The 18992-nt window shown below is 45.6% G+C and overlaps 1 protein-coding gene across 5 annotated transcripts in view; it reads left to right on the forward strand.

Moving 5' to 3' along the window:
* KCNQ5 (potassium voltage-gated channel subfamily Q member 5) overlaps positions 1-18643 on the forward strand; it is a gene marked incomplete at both ends in the record, with an annotated part of 602709 nt that extends 584066 nt beyond the window's left edge. For all 5 annotated transcript variants that reach the window (XM_080699981.1, XM_080699983.1, XM_080699985.1 and 2 more), the window contains 3 exons: positions 12592-12723; positions 15554-15680; positions 17702-18643. In XM_080699981.1, the coding sequence (XP_080556107.1) occupies positions 12592-12723; positions 15554-15680; positions 17702-18643 (1201 nt within the window). The remainder of the gene's footprint in view (positions 1-12591; positions 12724-15553; positions 15681-17701) is intronic.
* Positions 18644-18992: the final 349 nt, after the last annotated feature.

Consider the following 18992-nt stretch of genomic DNA (forward strand, 5'->3'; position numbering starts at 1 on the left):
TTGTTGTTTTGATGATAATTACATGTAGCCACATTTTTCTTTCAGAATTCATTAAACTTGTGTTTTCCCTGAAGACACTTGGGTATAATTTAAAATGAGTCTCCTATTCAAGTTGGATGCGAGGCTGCGACACCTATAATCCCAGTAGTTGGGAGGCTGAGACAGGAGGATTGCAGGTTTGAAGCCAGTGTCAGCAACCTAGCAAGACTCTGTTTCAAAATGAAGAAATAAAAAGGGCTGGGGACGTAGCTCAGAGGTAGAATGCCTCTGAGTTCAACCCTCAGTACCAAAATAATAATAATAATAATAATAATAATAATAATAATATGAATCTCTTATTCACTGCCGTAACAAAAAATATGTGAGAGTAATCACCATGTATGGATACTTTATTTTATTATTTATTTCACACTTCTAAGTTTATACAGGATTTTATGTTTCTAAGACAACAAAATTCACAAATTTGATTATCACAAAATCCTGGGAGGAAAGCTAAGAATTTGCAGACTTGCTTGGATCTGAAGTTTTTGCTAGGTTTTACCACTTTTAGATTTTACATGAATGTATCACTTTGAATCTCGCTATGATGTATAATTATATTGCACCAGTAAAAAGGTAAGAAAAAATAAAAGACGCCGGGCGTGGTGGCGCACGCTTGTAATCCCAACATTCGGGAGGCAGAGATTGGAGGATCGCGGTTCACAGACAGCCTCAGCTACTTAGTGAGGCCCTCCGCAACTTAGTGAGACCCTGTTTCAAAATAAAAAATAATAAACAGGACAGGGGGTGTAGCTCGGGGGTCAAATGCCCCTGGGTTCCATCCCCAGACCCGCAAAAAAAAAAGAAAAAGAAAAGAAATGCCAACAAAATCTGCAGGCCTGCAAATAAGGGACAGTAGTAAGGAGCCTTAGACTAACAGCTCTTCTCCCACTGGCCGAGTGTGGGAGCAGGAACTGATCCTGAAGTCCTAAGTCAGCCGGATGGTGCGTCTACTTGCCTGCATGAGGATGTCAGATAGACCGCATACACAGGAGGCTAATTCAGACGTCTCTATTAAGAACTAGAAGCAAGAAAATGAGGCTAGTCTGTGCATCCAGGAGCTCCTGGCGTTCCTCGGTTACCGACTAGCAGCCCAAGCCCAGATGGAAGAACGGTGGACGCGTCTTAGCTATATGATCCTAGAACTTGCTTTCAGAATTTTCAGAGTCTAAACACTGTCTATACGCATGCAAATCTGTACTGTTAAATTATGTTTACATAACAACAGGAAAACAACATTAATTGAAAATCCCAAACAAGTCACACATAATATGCTTCTATAGGGACCCAAATTATCAAATTCTATATAGCCCTAGTTGTCTGCTGGACTTGCTCTGTGATCAAAATCACCCCTTAGCCGGGCGTGATGGCGCCTGCTTGTAATCCCCGCGCTTGGGAGGCGGAGACAGGAGGATCGCGCAGGTTCGAAGCCAGCCGCGCTGGCTTAAGAGACCCTGTTTCCAAATAAAAAGTATAAAATAGGTCTGGGAGTGTAGCCCGGAGGTAGAAGGGTTTCCAGGAACCCCAGTATCACCAAAAAAAAAAAAATCACCCCTTAACCAATCTCTAAATAATTGATAGAAGGCGCGCGCGCGCGCGCGCGCGCGCGCGCGCGTGTGTGTGTGTGTGTGTGTGTGTGTGTGTGTGTTACTGGGAATGGAACCCAGGGGCTTTCCAGGCTATACTCCCAGACCTATTTTATATTTTATTTGGAAACAGGGTCTCACTAAGTTGCAGAGAGCCTCACTAAGTAGCTGAGGCTGGCTTCGAACCTGCGTGATGCTCCTGCCTCAGTCTCTCAAGTACTGGGCTTACAAGTCAAGCCTGTCTTGACAGAAGGCTAAGGGGAAATTCAGTGATCAAAAGGTCCTAGGTCGGCTCAAGAATGCCACCTGGGTTCCTTGACTTTTTAAAGGAGATAGATGCTATATTTCTCATGGAGATTCAGAAATCAGAAGACAGTAAAACTGGGAAAGGGAGAATATGGGATGCATGTTAGTGGAGTGCGTCAACCCAACCAGCCCATGTAAAGTAGTTAGTGGGGTTGGAGAGAGAATCACATCCAGCCCAAAAGCACAAGAATTGTCAACATAAGGCAAGGCCACTTCAGTAGCCTCGAGGAACTTAGTAAAATCCTCAGAGATCTGGGCTATACCCACCTCTCCAGCACTCCCCTCCACCACACACAGTGCCTTGTAACGAGAATGGCATGGCGACGCGGGCTCCAGGACCCACCTCCTCATCACACAGGTGAGAAGGGTGAATTCTCCAGTCCTGCTCATCGTTGGCATCCCGGGAGGAAGTAGCCTCCAGGAGCTCCTCCAGGCTCTGAATGTGTGAGGCTCTCAGATCCTGTAAGGTTCCAGAAACGGTTATCTTTTTATTTTTTACTACTTTTATTGGTGCGTTGTAGTGATAGGGACATACATGCACACGGCACTTGGTGAGCTCCCCCGCCCTCCTCACTCCCTCCTCGTCCCCGTACTTGATATGTTACGTTGCACGGTGGGTCATCAGGTGGATGGCTTCCTGCACTCTGCCAGGTTCCTCCCAGCAGAGCCAGAGCTCCTCGGAAGCTAGCTAAGTGTCCCGCACAACCGTGCCCGTGCTAGATGAGTATTTATGGAAAGAATGAATGAATCAGTCCCCCTGACAAGCATTTTCCTTTCAAGGTAATCCTTTGGGGAGGGGGGGAATGGAACTTTTTAGAATTTCTTTTTTTGTTTGTATTTGCGGTAATGGGGATGGAACCCAGGGGCATTCTACCTCTGAGCTACACTCCCAGCCCTATTTTTTTCCCCCCGGATCTGGGGATGGAACCCAAGGGCATTCAACCTCCAAGCTACAGCCCCTGCCCTATTTTTTATTCTTTTATTTTTAAACCGGGTCTCGCTGAGTTGCAAACGGCCTCACTAAGTAGCTGAGGCTGGCAGCGAACCACAATCCTCTTGTCTCAGCCTCCCAAATGCTGGGGATTACAAGTGTGCGCCACCACCACGCCCGGCTTTAGAATTTCTTCTTGCACAAAACTTCAGGCCTCACTCAGGGAACAAGAGGCAGAAAGCATCCGGGTTCTGATGAGAGGCCCAACATCAAGACACATTAGCCTGTGTATCATGTGCATGAAATGGCATGCACCTGGAATCCCAGAACTTGAGAGGCTGAGACAGGAGGATGGCAGGTTCAAGGCCAGTCCCAGCAACTTAGACCCTATTAAATAAAAAATAAAATAAGGCTGGGGGTGTAGCTAAGAGGCAAAATGCCCCTGGATTCAATCCCCAGTGGAGGAGAAAGAGAAGGTAAAGTTGTCTTGTGCAGATTAGCCAGGTGCAATGGTGCCCACCCGTAGTCTCAATATTTGGGAGGCTAAGATAAGGTGATCACAGGTTCAAAGCCAGCCTCAGCAACTTAGGAAAACCTTCTTTCTGCAGCTTAGCAAGATCCCATTTCAAAATAAAAGATTGGCCAGGCGTGGGAGTGCATACTTATAGTCCCAGTACTGGGATGCTGAGGCAGGAGGATCACAAGTTCACCACCAGCCTCAGTAACTTTATAAAAAATAAAATAGGGCTGGGCATAGCTCAGAGGCAGAATGTCCCTGGCTTCAGTCCCCAGCACCAAATAAACAAACAAAAAATAATAAAAGATGAAAAGGGCTGGGGTGGAGCTCAAAGGGAGAGCGCCCCTGGGTTTCAGCCCTAGTACGCCAAGGGAGTAGGAAGAGGAGCTGCTTTGTGCAGACTTTCCTAGTCCTTGCGGCTTCCTCGAGTGGGCAGGGGCTTCCCCTTCCCACCCCCAGGGCCCCAGTTCCCCTGCACGTTAGTACCTCTCAACCTTGACTAAACAGTAGCATAACTTGAAGAGTTTCATAAAACTCTCTGGGTCACACCCGGGACCAGAAAAACCGAGTTTCTGGAGGTAGAGCCGGAGCGGCCGCCTGCCCTGCGCACGCTCCGCCGCCCCTCGGTCCCGCGGCGGCCGCGGGGGCTGCTGCTTCTGTTTTCTCGTCGTGCTCATCTCTGCATATTCACATGCAATGTTTTTACCCTGGAACAAGACTCTTGCGAGATTTTATAACGCATGGCAGCGCAACAAATGCACCTCCATTTCCTTAGAAGCGCACATTTGTTTGTGGGTGTATATATAGATGGATTCTGCCCAGGGTTTAAGGTTGCTTTAGTTATTTCTTGGTGCCCAGAAAAATTCTAGGAGCTGACTTCAGTTTCAAGAGGTGACGGGTTTGTAATGAGTCTTTTCCGCCCCCTAGTGGTACTTCTGTGGCACGTCAGTTTTACCAACATCAAGGGAGACTGACTTTTTAGGCATCTTTGGCCCTTTGTTTGTGTACTGGCCAGGTCGTGCAATCTACCCCATAAAGAAGAGAGTCGATGAATGTGCAAATTACTCCTCACCTCTTGTTGGTCCGGTAAGAAAAGTCCGTTCAATTCGCAAAGATGTACTGCGTTCTGGTTCTGTCCCAGTCACATGTGTGAGAAGAGCCCTAGCATTAAAACAATATTGAATATTATAATTAAGAGCCGGGCGTGGTGGCGCACGCTTATAATCCCAGTATTTGGGAGGCTGAGACAGGAGGATCGCGGTTCGCTGACAGCCTCAGCTACTACTTAGTGAGGCCCTTTGCAACTCAGTGAGCCTGGCTAAAAATAAAGAATAAAAAATAGGGCTGGATGTGTATCTCAGAGGTAGAATGCACCTGGGTTCCATCCCCAGTACTGCAATATAATAATAATAATAATAATAATAATAATAATAATAATAATAATAATTAATAATAAGGAGTTCAACACTGGAAAAAAAAACTGGTTCATTTCCTAATTCTATATTTACTAACTGGTTTTTTTGTTGTTGTTTTTTGTTGTTTGTTTTTGTTTTTTGTTTGGTGGTACTGGGGGTGGAACCCAGAGGCTTTCTACCTCCGGGCTATACTCCCAGACCTTTTTTATGTTTTATTTGGAAACAGGGTCTCACTAAGTAGCTGAGGCTGGATTCGAACCCATGCGATCCTCCTGTCTCAGCCTCCCAAGCACAGGGATTACAAGCGTGCGCCACCACGCCCGGCTTTTACTAACTGTTTTAACAGTAGGCAAGTTACTTAACATCTGTGCCTCAACTTCCTTATCAGAAAAATAGAGATAGCAATAATATTTTCTCATGGGATTATACTATAAAGTACTAACTAGTACTATTATCATGTTAATCATTAAATGTATTTCTATTTATTTATTTTGATATTGGGGATTAAACCCAGAGGCATTCTCCCTTTTTATTTCTTTTTTGGTGTGTGGTATTGGGGTGGAACCCAGGGACTTTCCTACCTCCTGGCTACACTCCCAGACCTATTTTATACTTTATTTGGAATCAGGGTCTCACTAAGTTGCTGAGAGCCTCACTAAGTAGCTGAGGCTGGCTTCGAACCTGCGCGATCCTCCTGTCTCAGCCTCCCAAGTGCCAGGATTACAAGCGTGCGCCACCACGCCTGGCTCCCCTTTTTATTTCTTAATTTGAAACAGAGTCTCGCCAAGTTGCTACGGCTGACCTTAAACCTGCGATCCTCCGGTTCAGCCTCCCGAGTACCTGTGCCCCGCCATGCCCAGCTCCATTGTGAATGGATTTTATAAAGATCCTAATTTAATTAGTACTTCGTGGTATTTCCTTTGGGCTACTTATTTAGACTAGGGATTGGCATACTACAGCCAGAGATCAAAATCTAACCCAAGTCTTGCTTCTGTAAATAAACTTTTTATTGGGACATGATATAATCATTTATGAACTCATTATCTTGTGACTGATTTCACAGTAGAACAGCAGAGCTAAGTAGTTTTAACAGTTTCTATATAATCTGGAAATCACAAAATATTTACTACCTAGCTCTTCGAGGAAAAAAGCTCTCTGCCCCTTGTCTGGGCTCTGACTCGCTCTGGACAGTGGTTGGAGAGTCATACTCAGAACGCTTAAGGTAGCCTAAGACACAGGCCAGCCTGGGTCAGGAAACCTGCCTTCTCTCTTCTCCATACTAACCCAGCACCCCCCAGCCTCAGCTCTCCCCTCCTAAACACCTCCTTGTAGGTTTTATTTTTTACTTTGGGGGGGAGGGTACTGGGGATGGCATCCAGGGGCATTCTACCTCCAAGCTACACCCTCATCCCTATTTTTATTCTTTATTTTGAAACAGGGTCTCACTGAGTTGCAAAGGGCCTCACTAAGTAGCTGAGGCTGTCCTCGAACCACGATCCTCCTGTCTCAGCCTCCCGAATGTTGGGGTTACAAGCGTGCGCCACCACGCCCAGCTTCCTTGTAGGTTTTTAAAGCATTAGTTACTGAAATGCAATGGTCTTGACAACAGGAAAAAATGAAAAATCGAAAGACTCTTCGAGCTGGGCATGGTGGCGCATGCCTGTAATCCCAGTACTTGGGAGACTGAGGCAGGAGGAGCGCAGGTTCAAGGCCAGCCTCAGCAATTTAATGAGACCCTGTTTTAAAATGAAAAATAAAATAGGGCTGGAGGTGTGATTCAGAGGCAGAATGCCCTAGGTTCAATCCCCAGCACCACAAAAACAAAACAAACAAACAAAAAAAAAACCTTTCAGTTCATAGTATACCTTTACATTCATGATATTGGCTAGGAAATAGACATTATAAAGCAATATATATGTATATATACACACACGTACATATATCCCACAGTTTGAATGAAGGAAGCAGACAATTTTGTGACAAAGAGGAAACCTACTACAATTATCAGGGATGGGGGAACCCACCTTAGCTGTGGACTGATCCCAAAAGAGACCCTCAGACAGAAAGAAGGCGGCCAGGGAGAAGGGCAGAGGGCTTTCAAGCATGGGCTCTCCCTTGGGAAGGTAGAGACAGAATGACCGATGGGGCCTTGGATTCACTCCCGTGAGCGTGCCAGAGAGCACTGGGAACCACAGGCGGTCAGACGGACAGACTGCCTCGACATTCCCCTTGATGTTGGCGCCACCGCCTGCCCGGGGTTCACCTGGCATTCAGGTTGGCAGGGTGGCAGGACACCGGCGCCTGCCTCCTACTCGTCCTTTGACCTAGGGACTGTGACTTAACTTCCAGGGCTTTCACTGGACCCAGGTATCAAAGGTGGGCAATGGCCGTTGACATAGTGGGGGTGAGGTGCTCAGCACAGCGCCAGCCAGAGGCGCATGACTGGGGACGCCTCGACCTTGGGTGAAGGGCGAGGGCTGGGTCTTGCTCAGCTCTGCGTCCCCGCCATCCAGTCTGCGTCCGGCACATGGGTGCTATGTGCAGGCCACGCTGCCGGCACTGCAGGGATAGAGAGGCCTTTGGGACACCCCGGTGCTGACCAGAGGGCTGAGGAGATGCTGTGGGGAGGGTCGAGGCTACAGGCTCACCGGCGCTGCCTCGGCCCAACTTTGCCTCTCAGCCTCCTCCCTAGCTTCTGACCCCATCATAAAACCATGTCCGTCCCTGGAGAGGTGAGAGAGGGAGGGCCCAGGGACACACTCAGTGACGTCAGCAGCCAGGTGTCCTCACTCACGCAGGGTCGTCAGATGGTGGTCAAGACCATCACGGGCCCAAGGAGCATCCTCACACCTGGTGCCCCTTGCAGTAAACCTGGCACAGGTGGTTTTTAGAAGCACGTATAGCAGTGTCCTAGGAGCAGAAGAGTAAGGCAGCGACGAGAGCTGCTGCTGCTGCTGCTGCTGCTGCTGCTGCTGCTGCTGCTGCTGCTGCTGCTGCTGCTGCTGCTGCTCAGACAGGGTCTTGCTGTGTTGCCCAAGCTGTCTTCCAGGGCTCGAGTGTTCCTCCTGCCTCAGCCTCCCAAGTTCTGGGATCACAGGCGTGCACCGCCACGCCCAGCTTAAAGCATTCCTTTTAGATTTCGACAAGAGTCTGGCTTATCATAGAACACAAGCCTTGAACCACCATGAAGTAGCAAATCGTCATTCATTTCTTCAGCCAGCGTGCACCAAACTCCTAAGCCTGCCAGGGATCTTGTAGGATGCCAGGGTAAAAACCCAATCTGACAGCAGTACATCCAGTGGGTGAGATATACTGCCGCAGATTTAGCTCTGTGACAGTGTATTTGAGGGTGCAGAGAAAAACCATCAGCCCCCGTAGGAGCAGCCAGGATGACCTCCTGAGAAGCCACAGACTGAGGGGAGCCTGGACCAGTCGGCATTTTGGGGTAGGGTGCAGAGAGAATCCTGAGGAATGAGCACTTTGTTGACAAGAGAATCCGGAAGGGCTGGGGAGCTGAGGCAGGCAGAGTTGGAGAGAGATTGTGGGAGCTCCCCTCCTGTCCCCCAACCCAGAAATGCCACGCGGCCTCCCCAGTGGAGCTTCTGGACAAACAAGTTACCCGTGTCCTCTAAATTCTATGCCAAGTGTCGGGATATCGGGAGAAGATGTAAAACGTCTCATAATCTGGTGGGCAAGGTTAGAATATAAGTAAATTTGCCGGACGTGGTGGCGCACGCTTGTAATCCCCGCGCTTGGGAGGCCGAGACAGGAGGATCGCACAGGTTCAAAGCCAGCCTCAGCTACTGAGTGAGGCTCTCAGCAACTTAGTGAGACCCTGTTTCCAAATAAAGTATAAAATAGGTCTGGGAGTGTAGCCTGGAGAGCGGTGACTGCCCTAGGGGGAGTGGTGGCAGTTGAAAAACTCACTGTTTGTTTGTTTTCTTTTTTGTTAATGGAGATCGAAACCAGAGGCATTCTGCCTCTGAGATGTATCCCCAGTCCTTTTTTTTGAAACAGGAGCTCACTAAATTGCTGGGGCTGACCTCAGGCCTGCGATCCTCCTGTCTTGGCCTCCTAAGTACTGGGATTATAGACATGTGCCACCACAACCTGCCAGAACTAACTTATTAAGCACTAACTGTTGAATAAAAAACACCTCTCTCTGCTTTTATGAGTCTAGTGTAGGGAAACATGTTTACATAACAGCCACTAGGGGCAGAATTTTCACAGGTTAGGTATTTTTCTCATTTATTAAAAAAAATTGCATTTGAATATATTATACATACACACACACACACACACACACACACACACACACACACACATGAAACTGAGCCCCAGTGAAACAAAGGCTTTAAACAAAATTGGAACCAATCAGGGCATGGTGGTACACACCTATAATCCTAGTACTTGGCAGGCTGAGACAAGCTAGCCTCAGGAACTTAGCAAGATTCTGTTTCCGAATAAAAAAATAAAACAGGGTTGGGTAACGTAACCTGAAAGTAGAAGACCCCTGGGTTCCATCCACAGTACCACTAAAAAAAATTTTGGAACAAAAACTACATACCAAAAAGTTAATTTTTTTTTTCACGGTACAGGGGATAGAACCCAGGGGCATTCTACCTCCGAGCTACACTCCCAGCCTTATTTTTTATTCTTTATTTTGAAACAGGTCTCACTGAGTTGCAAAGGGCTTCACTAAGTAGCTGAGGCTGTCCGGAAACCGCGATCCTCCTGTCTCAGCCTCCCGAGTGCTGGGATTACAAGTGTGCACCACCACACCTGGATTCAAAAGGTTAAATTAAAACACAGATTGGTTTTTTTTTAATTTCTGTTGAATTATTTTGTTTAAATGTCTTTAAGGGGAAAACAATTTTTTTTTTTTTTTGCAGGTCTGGAACCCAGGGGGATTCTACCTCCGAGCTATACCCCCTGCCCTATATTTTATTGTTTAATTTGAAACAGGGGCTCATTGAGTTGCAAAGGGCCTCACTAAGTAGCTGAAGCTGTCCGTTAACCACGATCCTCTTGTCTCAGCCTCCTGAATGCTGGGATTACAAGCGTGTGCCACCACGCCTGGCTAGGGGAAAACCGAATTTAAAAACCTAATCTGAGCCGAGCCTGGTGGCACACGCTTGTAATCCCAGTACGTGGGACAGGAGGATTCATAAGTTCGAGTCTTAGCTACTTATTGAGACCCTCCGCAACTTAGTGAGACCCTGTTTCAAACTAAAGGATAAAAAATAGGGTTGGGACTGTAGCTCGGAGATAGAATGCCCCTGAGTTCCATCCCCAGTACCACACACACACACACATACACACACGCCTATCCTGAACTAATAAAAGATTGGTGATTTTAAAAATGTAAATAGATGAACTCAGACTAAGAATGTTATGGATAAGTGATTCCATCAACAGTAATTAAAACATAATTAATTAGGAGTTAACAATACAATTACAAAGTAGAGTTTAGGCTCTTTAACCTATAAAGCAATTTAGATTTGTTGAAATGAGCTATCACTTAGGAGAAGTAATGAGTATTTTCTTTTTCAACTCTAATCTTCTAATCTTTCCACTTTTCACCAAGGGACAATATATTTTAGTTCTTAGAGCCTAATTGAATCATTTCCAGCCTGGGATCTATGAGTGTGATAACTGGGGCCTAAAAACTATTAAATAGTTGAAGAGCACCAGTAGGTGTTTTTACCTACAATAAGGTTGCACAGGCTAATTCAGATGCTATGCTTCTTTCATCAGGAATTTAATGAAGCTGTTGCAGTAACTGGTTATCTTAGGTGGATTAGATATTGATGGCATCATGAAAGTGTTTGATGAAATATTGTTTTAAAACCTGGGGCTCAAGCCGGGCGTGGTGGCGCACGCTTGTAATCCCAGCATTCGGGAGCCTGAGACCTGGAGGATCGCGGTTCGCGGACAGCCTCGGCTACTTAGTGAGGCCTCTGCAACTCAGTAAGACCCAGTTTCAAAATAAAGAATAAAAAATAGAGCAGGGGGTGTAGCTCCGAGGTCGAATGCCCCTGGGTTCCATCCCCAGACCGAAAAAAAAAAAAAAAAAAAAAAAAACCTGGGGCTCTTTAGGCACATAATAAGAGATCTTTGGTTCTGAAAAGTTTAGCAATCCGAGCTTAGTTGGTAAGTGTGCTGTGTTTAAAATTAATGAAACTTGGCTAGCTAATTCAGCAATATAATGCACAGATAAGTTTAAAAAACAACTCACAAATTTCCATACTGTTGTATTTGCATCAGGGACAATAAGAGAGTTTTTGAACAACCTTTCTATTTTTTAAGGGATTTTATCACTAGGTGTTATCTTGGACTTCTGGGATCACATGGAAAAGGTAGAATTGCATTTTTACTATAACTTTAATTCAGGGTTTCAATGGACATAAAAAAGGTATGACACCTAATGTTTAGTCTCTTTGGGGGTGGGGGGGTTGTTTCTACTCTTAAGATGTATTTTACAAGCTGGGCATGGTGGCGCATACTTGTAATCCCAGTACTTGAGAGTCTGAGACAGGAGCGTCTGCTACTTAGGGATACTCTCTGCAACTTAGTAAGATCCTGTTTCAAAACAAAGAATAAACTGGGCGTGGTGGCGCATGCTTGTAATCCCAGTACTTAGGAGGCTGAGAAAGGAGGATCGCACAGGTTCGAAGCCAGCCTCAGCTACTGAGTGAGGCTGTCATCAACTTAGTGAGACCCTGTTTCAAAATAAAATATAGCCGGGCGCGGCGGTGGCGCACGCTTGTAATCCCCGCGCTTGGGAGGCTGAGACAGGAGGATCGCGCAGGTTCGAAATCAGGTGCACTGGCTTAGGAGACCCTGTTTCCAAAAATAAAACAGTATAAAATAGGTCTGGGAGTGTAGCCCGGAGGCAGAAGGGCTTCCAGGAACCCCAGTACCACCAAAATAAATAAATAAATAAATAAATGTAGAAAAGCCCCTGGATTCCACCCCCAGTACCACAAGTAAGGAAGGAAGGAAGGAAGAAAGGAAGGAAGGAAGGAAGGGCCATGGTGGGGCACGCTCGTAATCTCCGTGCTTGGGAGGCTGAAACAGGAGGATCGTACAGGTTCGAAGCCAGCCTCAGCTACTTAGTGAGGCCCTCAGCAACTTAGTGAGACCCTGTTTCCAAATAAAAATATAAAATAGGAAGCCAGGCGTGGTGGCTCATGCTTGTAATCCCAGCATTTGGGAGCCTGAGACCGGAGGATGGATGTTCGTGGACAACCTCAGCTACTTTGTGAGGCCCTCTGCAACTCAGTGAGACCCAGTTTCAAAATAAAGTATAAAAAATAGGGCAGGGGGTGTGGCTCGGAGGTCGAATGTCCCTGGGTTCCATCCCCAGACACCCCACACACACACACTAATAATAATAATAATAATAATAATAATAATAATAATAATAATATAAAAATATAAAATAGGTCTTGGAATATAGCACAGAGGTAGAAAGGCCCTAGGTTCCACCCCCAGTACCACCAAAATAAAACAAACAAAATAAAAAATAAAAAAATAGGACTGGGGGTGTAGCTTGAAGGTAGAATACCCCTGAGTTTCATCTCCAGTACAAAAAAAAAAAATGTGTCTTACATAAGATGTTCTTATATTGTTCTCTATAACCTCAAGCTTTTATATTGCATTTCTGTAGGAACCTAAAATCATTTGAATTAGGGCTTTTTTCCTCCTGAATTTCTTATATGTACCAGCAAACTATTTCAGTAACTTGTTTTAGAAATGTTGTCAAGATGAAAATGTAATATGTTGTTCATACAGAATTATGAAATTTCATGTTGCAAAACGAAAATTTAAGGAAACATTACGCCCCTATGATGTAAAAGATGTCATTGAACAATATTCTGCTGGTCATCTGGACATGCTGTGTAGAATTAAAAGTCTCCAAACACGGTAAGCAATGAAATTGTTATTCGTTATAAATCAATGGGCGTGGCAACTATCTGGGAAGAACTTCTCTCTGAATGGCAACACTTTCGAATTCCATATTTGTTTTCTTTTGTGTGTGTGTGTGTATGTGTGTGTGGTACTTGAAGATTGAACCCAGGGGCATTCTACCTTCAAGCTATACCCCTAGCCCGACTTTTTTTTTTTATAAGTGGGTCTGGGGATGGAACCCAGGAGCATTCGACCTCTGAGCTACACCCCCTGCCCTACTTTTTATTCTTTTATTTTGAGACATGGTCTCACTAAGTTGCGGAGGGCCTCACTAAGTAGCTGAGGCTGTCTGCAAACCGCAGTCCTCCAGTCTCAGCCTCCGGAATGCTGGGATTACAAGCGTGCGCCACCATGCCTGGCTCTAGCCTGACTTTTTATTCTTTATTTTGAAACGGGTCTCACTAAGTAGCCAAGGCTGGCTATGGACCTGTGATCCTCCTCTCTCAGCTTCCCAACTACCGAAATTACAAGCACGCACCGCTACAGCTGGCTTGAATTCCATATTGGGCAACTGTTTTGTTTTTCTGGTACTGGTGATTGAACTCAGGGCCACTCTACCTCTGAGCTACACTCCCAGACCTTTTCATTTTCTATTTTGAAATAGGATCTCATCTCGTTAAGTTGCTGAGGCTGCACTCAAACCTGTGACCCTCCTGCCCAGCCTTCCAAGTACTGGGATTATAGGCGTGCACCATCCTGCCAGCTAACTTGTTTTTACTGTAGATTTTCTTTAGTTTCAGCATAGATGTGAATCAGGCATTAAAGTCCCCAAGTGCCCGCGGTTTCTCGTCTGTCAAAACTGGAGGGATGCCAGAGCCTGCCTCACAGTGCTTGTTACCTGAGGGTCCAATGAGTTAATACTCGTGTGTAAAGCTCGTGATATGTAGTAGCCCCGGCACTGAGTGCTCAACAAATGCTAATGGCTATTGGTGTTTGAATCATTGCATTTGCTGCCATTGCTATTTTTGCTGTTATTATCTGGACCCATCAGGATTAAGCTAGCCTGTCTCCTTCATTAAACTTTACCCAGCCCATGTAGACAGACCTGCTGCAGCCTTGACGTCTTCTACAGAGGCTGGGTTGAGAGTTTCTAGTTCATGTACAATCTCCCATTCAAATTCCAAAAAAATAAAGGACCCTAGCCTTTTATCTGCTTGCCAGCCACATACATGATGCATAATAAATCTTTATTGAAATAAATCTTCACCCAGCGTGGTGTTGCACACCTGTAATCCTAGTTCTTAGGATGCTGAGACAGGAGGGGCGATGGTTCAAGGCCAACCTCAGCAACATAACAAGACTCTCAGTAACCTAGCAAGACTCTGCTTAAAAGCAAAAAAGAAAGAAAGAAAGAAAGAAAGAAAGAAAGAAAGAAAGAAAGAAAGAAAGAAAGAAAATAATGTGTGTGTGTGTGTGTGTCTGTGTCTGTTTGTGTGGTACTGGGAATTGAACCCAGAACATTCTACCTCCAAACAAAAACAAAACAGTTGCCCAATATGGAATTCAAGCCAGGCACATTATACCCTCAGCCCCATTTTATTTTCATTTTGAAACAGGGTCTTACTAGGTTGGTAAGTTTCACTACTTGCTAAGGCTATCCTTGAACCTGCAGTCCTCCTGTCTCAGCCTCCCAAATACTGGAATTATAGGCATGTGCCACCACACCCAGTTCCAAAACAAAAACAAAATTTAAAAAAGGGCTAGGGGTAAGCCAGGTGTGGTGGCGCACACTTGTAATCCCCGCGCTTGGGAGGCGGAGACAGGAGGATCGCGCAGGTTCGAAGACAGCCACACTGGCTTAAAAGACCCTGTTTCCAAATAAAAATATATATAAAAATAGGTCTGGGAGTGTAACCCGGAGATAGAAGAGCTTCCAGGAACCCCAGTACCGCCACCAAAAAAAAGGGGGTCTAGGGATATGGCTCAGAGGTAGAATGCCTCTGGATTCAATCCCCAGTACCAAAAAGAAAGATGAGAGAAAAGGAGGAAAGGAAGAAGAAAGGAAAGACAAACCTCATTTGTTCTACTAATGCAAAATAACCATGATTATGATTTTGTCATATTTTGGAGTGCCTGAATTTGAGAGTTGCCCGGTCCAAAGTGGAAACAGACTTTTTTTTAAAGACAATTTTGCCTTCAGATCACCTATAGTGATTCCATCATGGACTAGAATGATGAGAAAATTATTCTGATGTGTCACTTCATGTTAAGAAAATAAACTAGCCAGGCGTGGTGGCGTGCACTTAGAATCCTAGTACTTGGGAGGCTGTGACAGAAGTATCTCAGATTCGAGGTTATCATCAGCAATTCATGAGAATCTCAGCAACTTGATGAGACCCTGTTTCAAACTGAAAAGGGCTGAGGGTATAGCTCAGAAGTAGAATGCCCCGGGTACAACACCCAGGTACAAAAGAAAAGAATAATAATATCAGAAGCACATCAACTAGAACTTTATCATCTTACGTAAGTTAAAGACACAGGGCGTAGTGGCACACACTTATAATCCCAGTACTTGGGAGGCTGAGACAGAAGAATCTCAGATTTGCAGCCAGCCTCAGAGATTTAGTGAGGCACTTCACAACTTACACCCTGTTTCAAAAATAAAGAATAAAGCTGGAGGTTTAGCTCGAAGGTAGAATGTCCCTGCGTTCATTGCCCAGTACCCCCCCAAAAAGAAAAAGTTAAAGACACTTGTACTTAATATTTCTACTCAAAGCACTTCACTCTGGCCCAGGAAAATTACCATCTCCAGCACTCATAATCAGATATCCTCTTTCTCTGATAGTGTTGATCAAATTCTTGGAAAAGGGCAAATCACATCGGATAAGAAGAGCCGAGAGAAAATCACGGCAGAACACGAAGCCACAGATGACCTCAGCATGCTCGGCCGGGTAGTCAAGGTGGAAAAACAGGTGAACTCCATCACACAAATTAGCTTTTCAGCCAGAATTTTTTATTTTTAATCAAATTTGCAAGCAATTGTATTTTTTCTAATGATTAACAAATTTAAAAGGAATAAAAATAGGGCTGGCAATGTAGTTCAGTGGTAGAGCACTTGCCTAGCTTGCATGAAGCCCTAGGTTTCATATGTGTGTTTGTGTGTTTGTATACATATATATACACATATTTAGAGAGGAAATAAAGTAATAAAATGATGAAAGAATGAATAAAATTAAATTTTTGTTTATATATAGTGTTCTCTAAAATGCCTTTGGATTTCCATATAAAGAATAGAAATTTTATCTCATTAATTAATACTTAACTGGAAGCAAATATAGATTGTCAGTAGTAAAATAGCAAAGATCTATTTTTCGTTTGTGTTTTGGTAATTTTCATTTTCTCTCTTTTAGACCACTCTTTTTAAAATAAGACAAAATTTTGTTCTACTCATTCTGACACATTGAATGTCCGTTAACCCTGAGGCCATATTTTCTCATACAAAGACAGTTTTCCAGAAATCAAATTGTTCTTCCAACGGAATCAGAAATATTCCAAGTTTTAGCAGGCCATGGTGGTGTATGTCTCTAATCCTAGTTCTTGAGAGGCAGAGACAGGAGGATCTCATATTCACCACAGGCTCAGCAATTTAAGAAGGCCCTGTTACAAAATAAAAAATGAAATAGGGCCGGAGGCATAGCTCAGAGGCAGAATGCCTGGATTCAATCACCAGAACCAAAAAGACAAATAAAAATATATTTAGTTTAAAAATAAGTATTCTAGCTGGGCATGGTGGCGCACACTTGTAATCCCCGCGCTTGGGAGGCTGAGACAGGAGGATCGCACAGGTTCGAAGCCAGCCTCAGCTACTTAGTGAGGCTCTTAGCAACTTCATGAGACCCTGTTTCCAAATAAAATATAAAATAGGTCTGGGAGTATAGCCCGGAGGTAGAAAGCCTCTGGGTTCCACCCCCAGTACCACAAAGAAAGAAAGAAAGAAAGAAAGAAAGAAAGAAAGAAAGAAAGAAAGAAAGAATAAAAATGCCGGGCATGGTGATGCACGCTTGCCTCCCCGCGCTTGGGAGCAGAGACAGGAGGATCGCGCAGGTTCGAAGCCAGCCGCGCTGGCTTAAGAGACCCTGTCTCCAAATAAAAAGTATTAAAAAAAAAAAATAGGTCTGGAAGTGCAGCCCCAAGGTAGAAGGGCTTCCAGGAACCCCAGTACCACACAAAAAAAAGAAAGGAAAGAAAAGAAAGAATAAAAACTAGGGCAGGGGATGTAGCTGGGAGGTCAAATGCCCCTGGGTTCCATCCTCAGACCCCCAAAAATATATACAATAAAGTAAAAATAAGTATTCTAAGTGTTTTTTTGTGTGTGGTACTGGGGTTCCTGGAAGCCCTTCTACCTCCGGGCCACACTCCCAGACCTATTTTATATTTTTTATTTGGAAACAGGGTCTCTCAAGCCAGAGCGGCTGGCTTCGAACCTGCGCCATCCTCCTGTCTCCGCCTCCCAAGTGCGGGGATTACAAGCGTGCGCCACCACGCCCGGCTCTCTAAGTTTTAATTCTGAAACATTCTTTGCCCTTATTTTTAAATTCAGAATTAGTAGATTGATGTGTGGGTCTTGATTCTGCTGTAGAACTCGCCCATGCCTTCAGCGACCTGGGCAAGGCGGTCTGACTGGTCCAGAGCCTCAAGGCGGCACTTTTATAGTGCTGATATGAATTTTCAGAACATCAGCTGTCCGTTTTAAAGAAGGGGAGGGAGGGGCACTGATGGAGATTATGAGATGCCAAAGCTCCCCTCTCCCCACATCCTCCCCTGGCCCCACTGCCAGCGCCACGTCCACTAGGAGTCTATGCTGGCTGCATTTTATATTAGTGGTTACTTAACTGTACTGGCACGCTCTGACTTCAGGTTTTTTTTATTCCAGATGTGAAACCCACTCTTAACAACAGGCTATCCTCACGCATAAACATTTTCCTCCTCCTAGGTCCAGTCCATTGAGTCCAAGCTGGACTGCCTGCTGGACATCTACCAGCAGGTCCTCCGGAAGGGCTCCGCCTCGGCCCTTGCTTTGGCCTCCTTCCAGATCCCGCCTTTTGAATGTGAACAGACCTCTGACTATCAGAGCCCGGTGGACAGCAAGGACCTGTCCAGCTCGGCGCAGAACAGCGGCTGCCTGACTCGCTCGGCGAGCGCCAACATCTCTCGAGGCCTGCAGTTCATCCTGACGCCAAACGAGTTCAGCGCTCAGACCTTCTACGCGCTGAGCCCTACTATGCACAGCCAAGCCACACAGGTGCCCTTGAGTCAAAGTGATGGGTCTGCAGTGGCGGCCACCAGCAACATCGCAAACCAAATCAACGCGGCGCCCAAGCCAGTAGCCCCAACCACATTACAGATCCCGCCTCCTCTCCCCGCCATCAAGCACCTGCCCCGGCCAGAGACCCTGCAGCCCAGCCTCGCCGGCGGACAGGAAAGCCTCGTTGCCGCCAAGGAAAGCGCCCCGGTGGCACCACCGAGTCTGACCAAGGACCGCTCCCTGAGGAAGAGCTTCGACATGGGCGGGGAGGCGCTGCTGTCCGTGCGTCCCATGGTGCCCAAGGACTTGGGCAAATCCTTGTCTGTACAAAACCTGATCAGGTCCACGGAGGAGCTGAGTTTGCAGCTTTCAGGGAGTGAATCAAGCGGCTCCAGAGGCAGCCAAGACTTTTACCCCAAATGGAGGGAATCCAAGTTGTTTATAACTGACGAAGAGGTGGGCGCCGAGGAGATAGAGACAGACACTTTCGACGCCTCGCCGCAGCCCGCCAAGGAAGCTGCTTTTGCGTCGGACTCTCTAAGGACTGGAAGATCCCGATCATCTCAGAGCATTTGTAAGGCAGGAGAAAGTACAGACGCCCTCGGCTTGCCTCATGTCAAACTGAAATAAGTCCTTTGTCTTCTTTCTAGGCATAGCAGTTCCTTTAGCCATACACATCATTGCATGAACTATTTTGAAAGCCCTTCTAAAAAGTTGAAAATTGCAAGAATCAGGAAGAACATGAAAGGCAGTTTATAAGCCCGTTATCTTTTAATTGCATGAAAATGCATGTTTAGGGATGGCTGAAGTTCCAAGGTGCATCGACATTAACCCACTCATTTAGTAATTAATGTACCTTGAGTTTAAAATCCTCGGAAACCAAACATTGCTAATGCTATGGGGTGTATGAAAATGTCAAGATTAGGTCATTTAGAAGATCTGATGCTGTATTTTGAAATTGTGGAAGTAAACACCTTCA

Source organism: Muscardinus avellanarius, assembly GCF_963383645.1.
Source record: "Muscardinus avellanarius genome assembly, chromosome: 8".
NCBI classification, from domain to species: Eukaryota; Metazoa; Chordata; class Mammalia; order Rodentia; family Gliridae; genus Muscardinus; species Muscardinus avellanarius.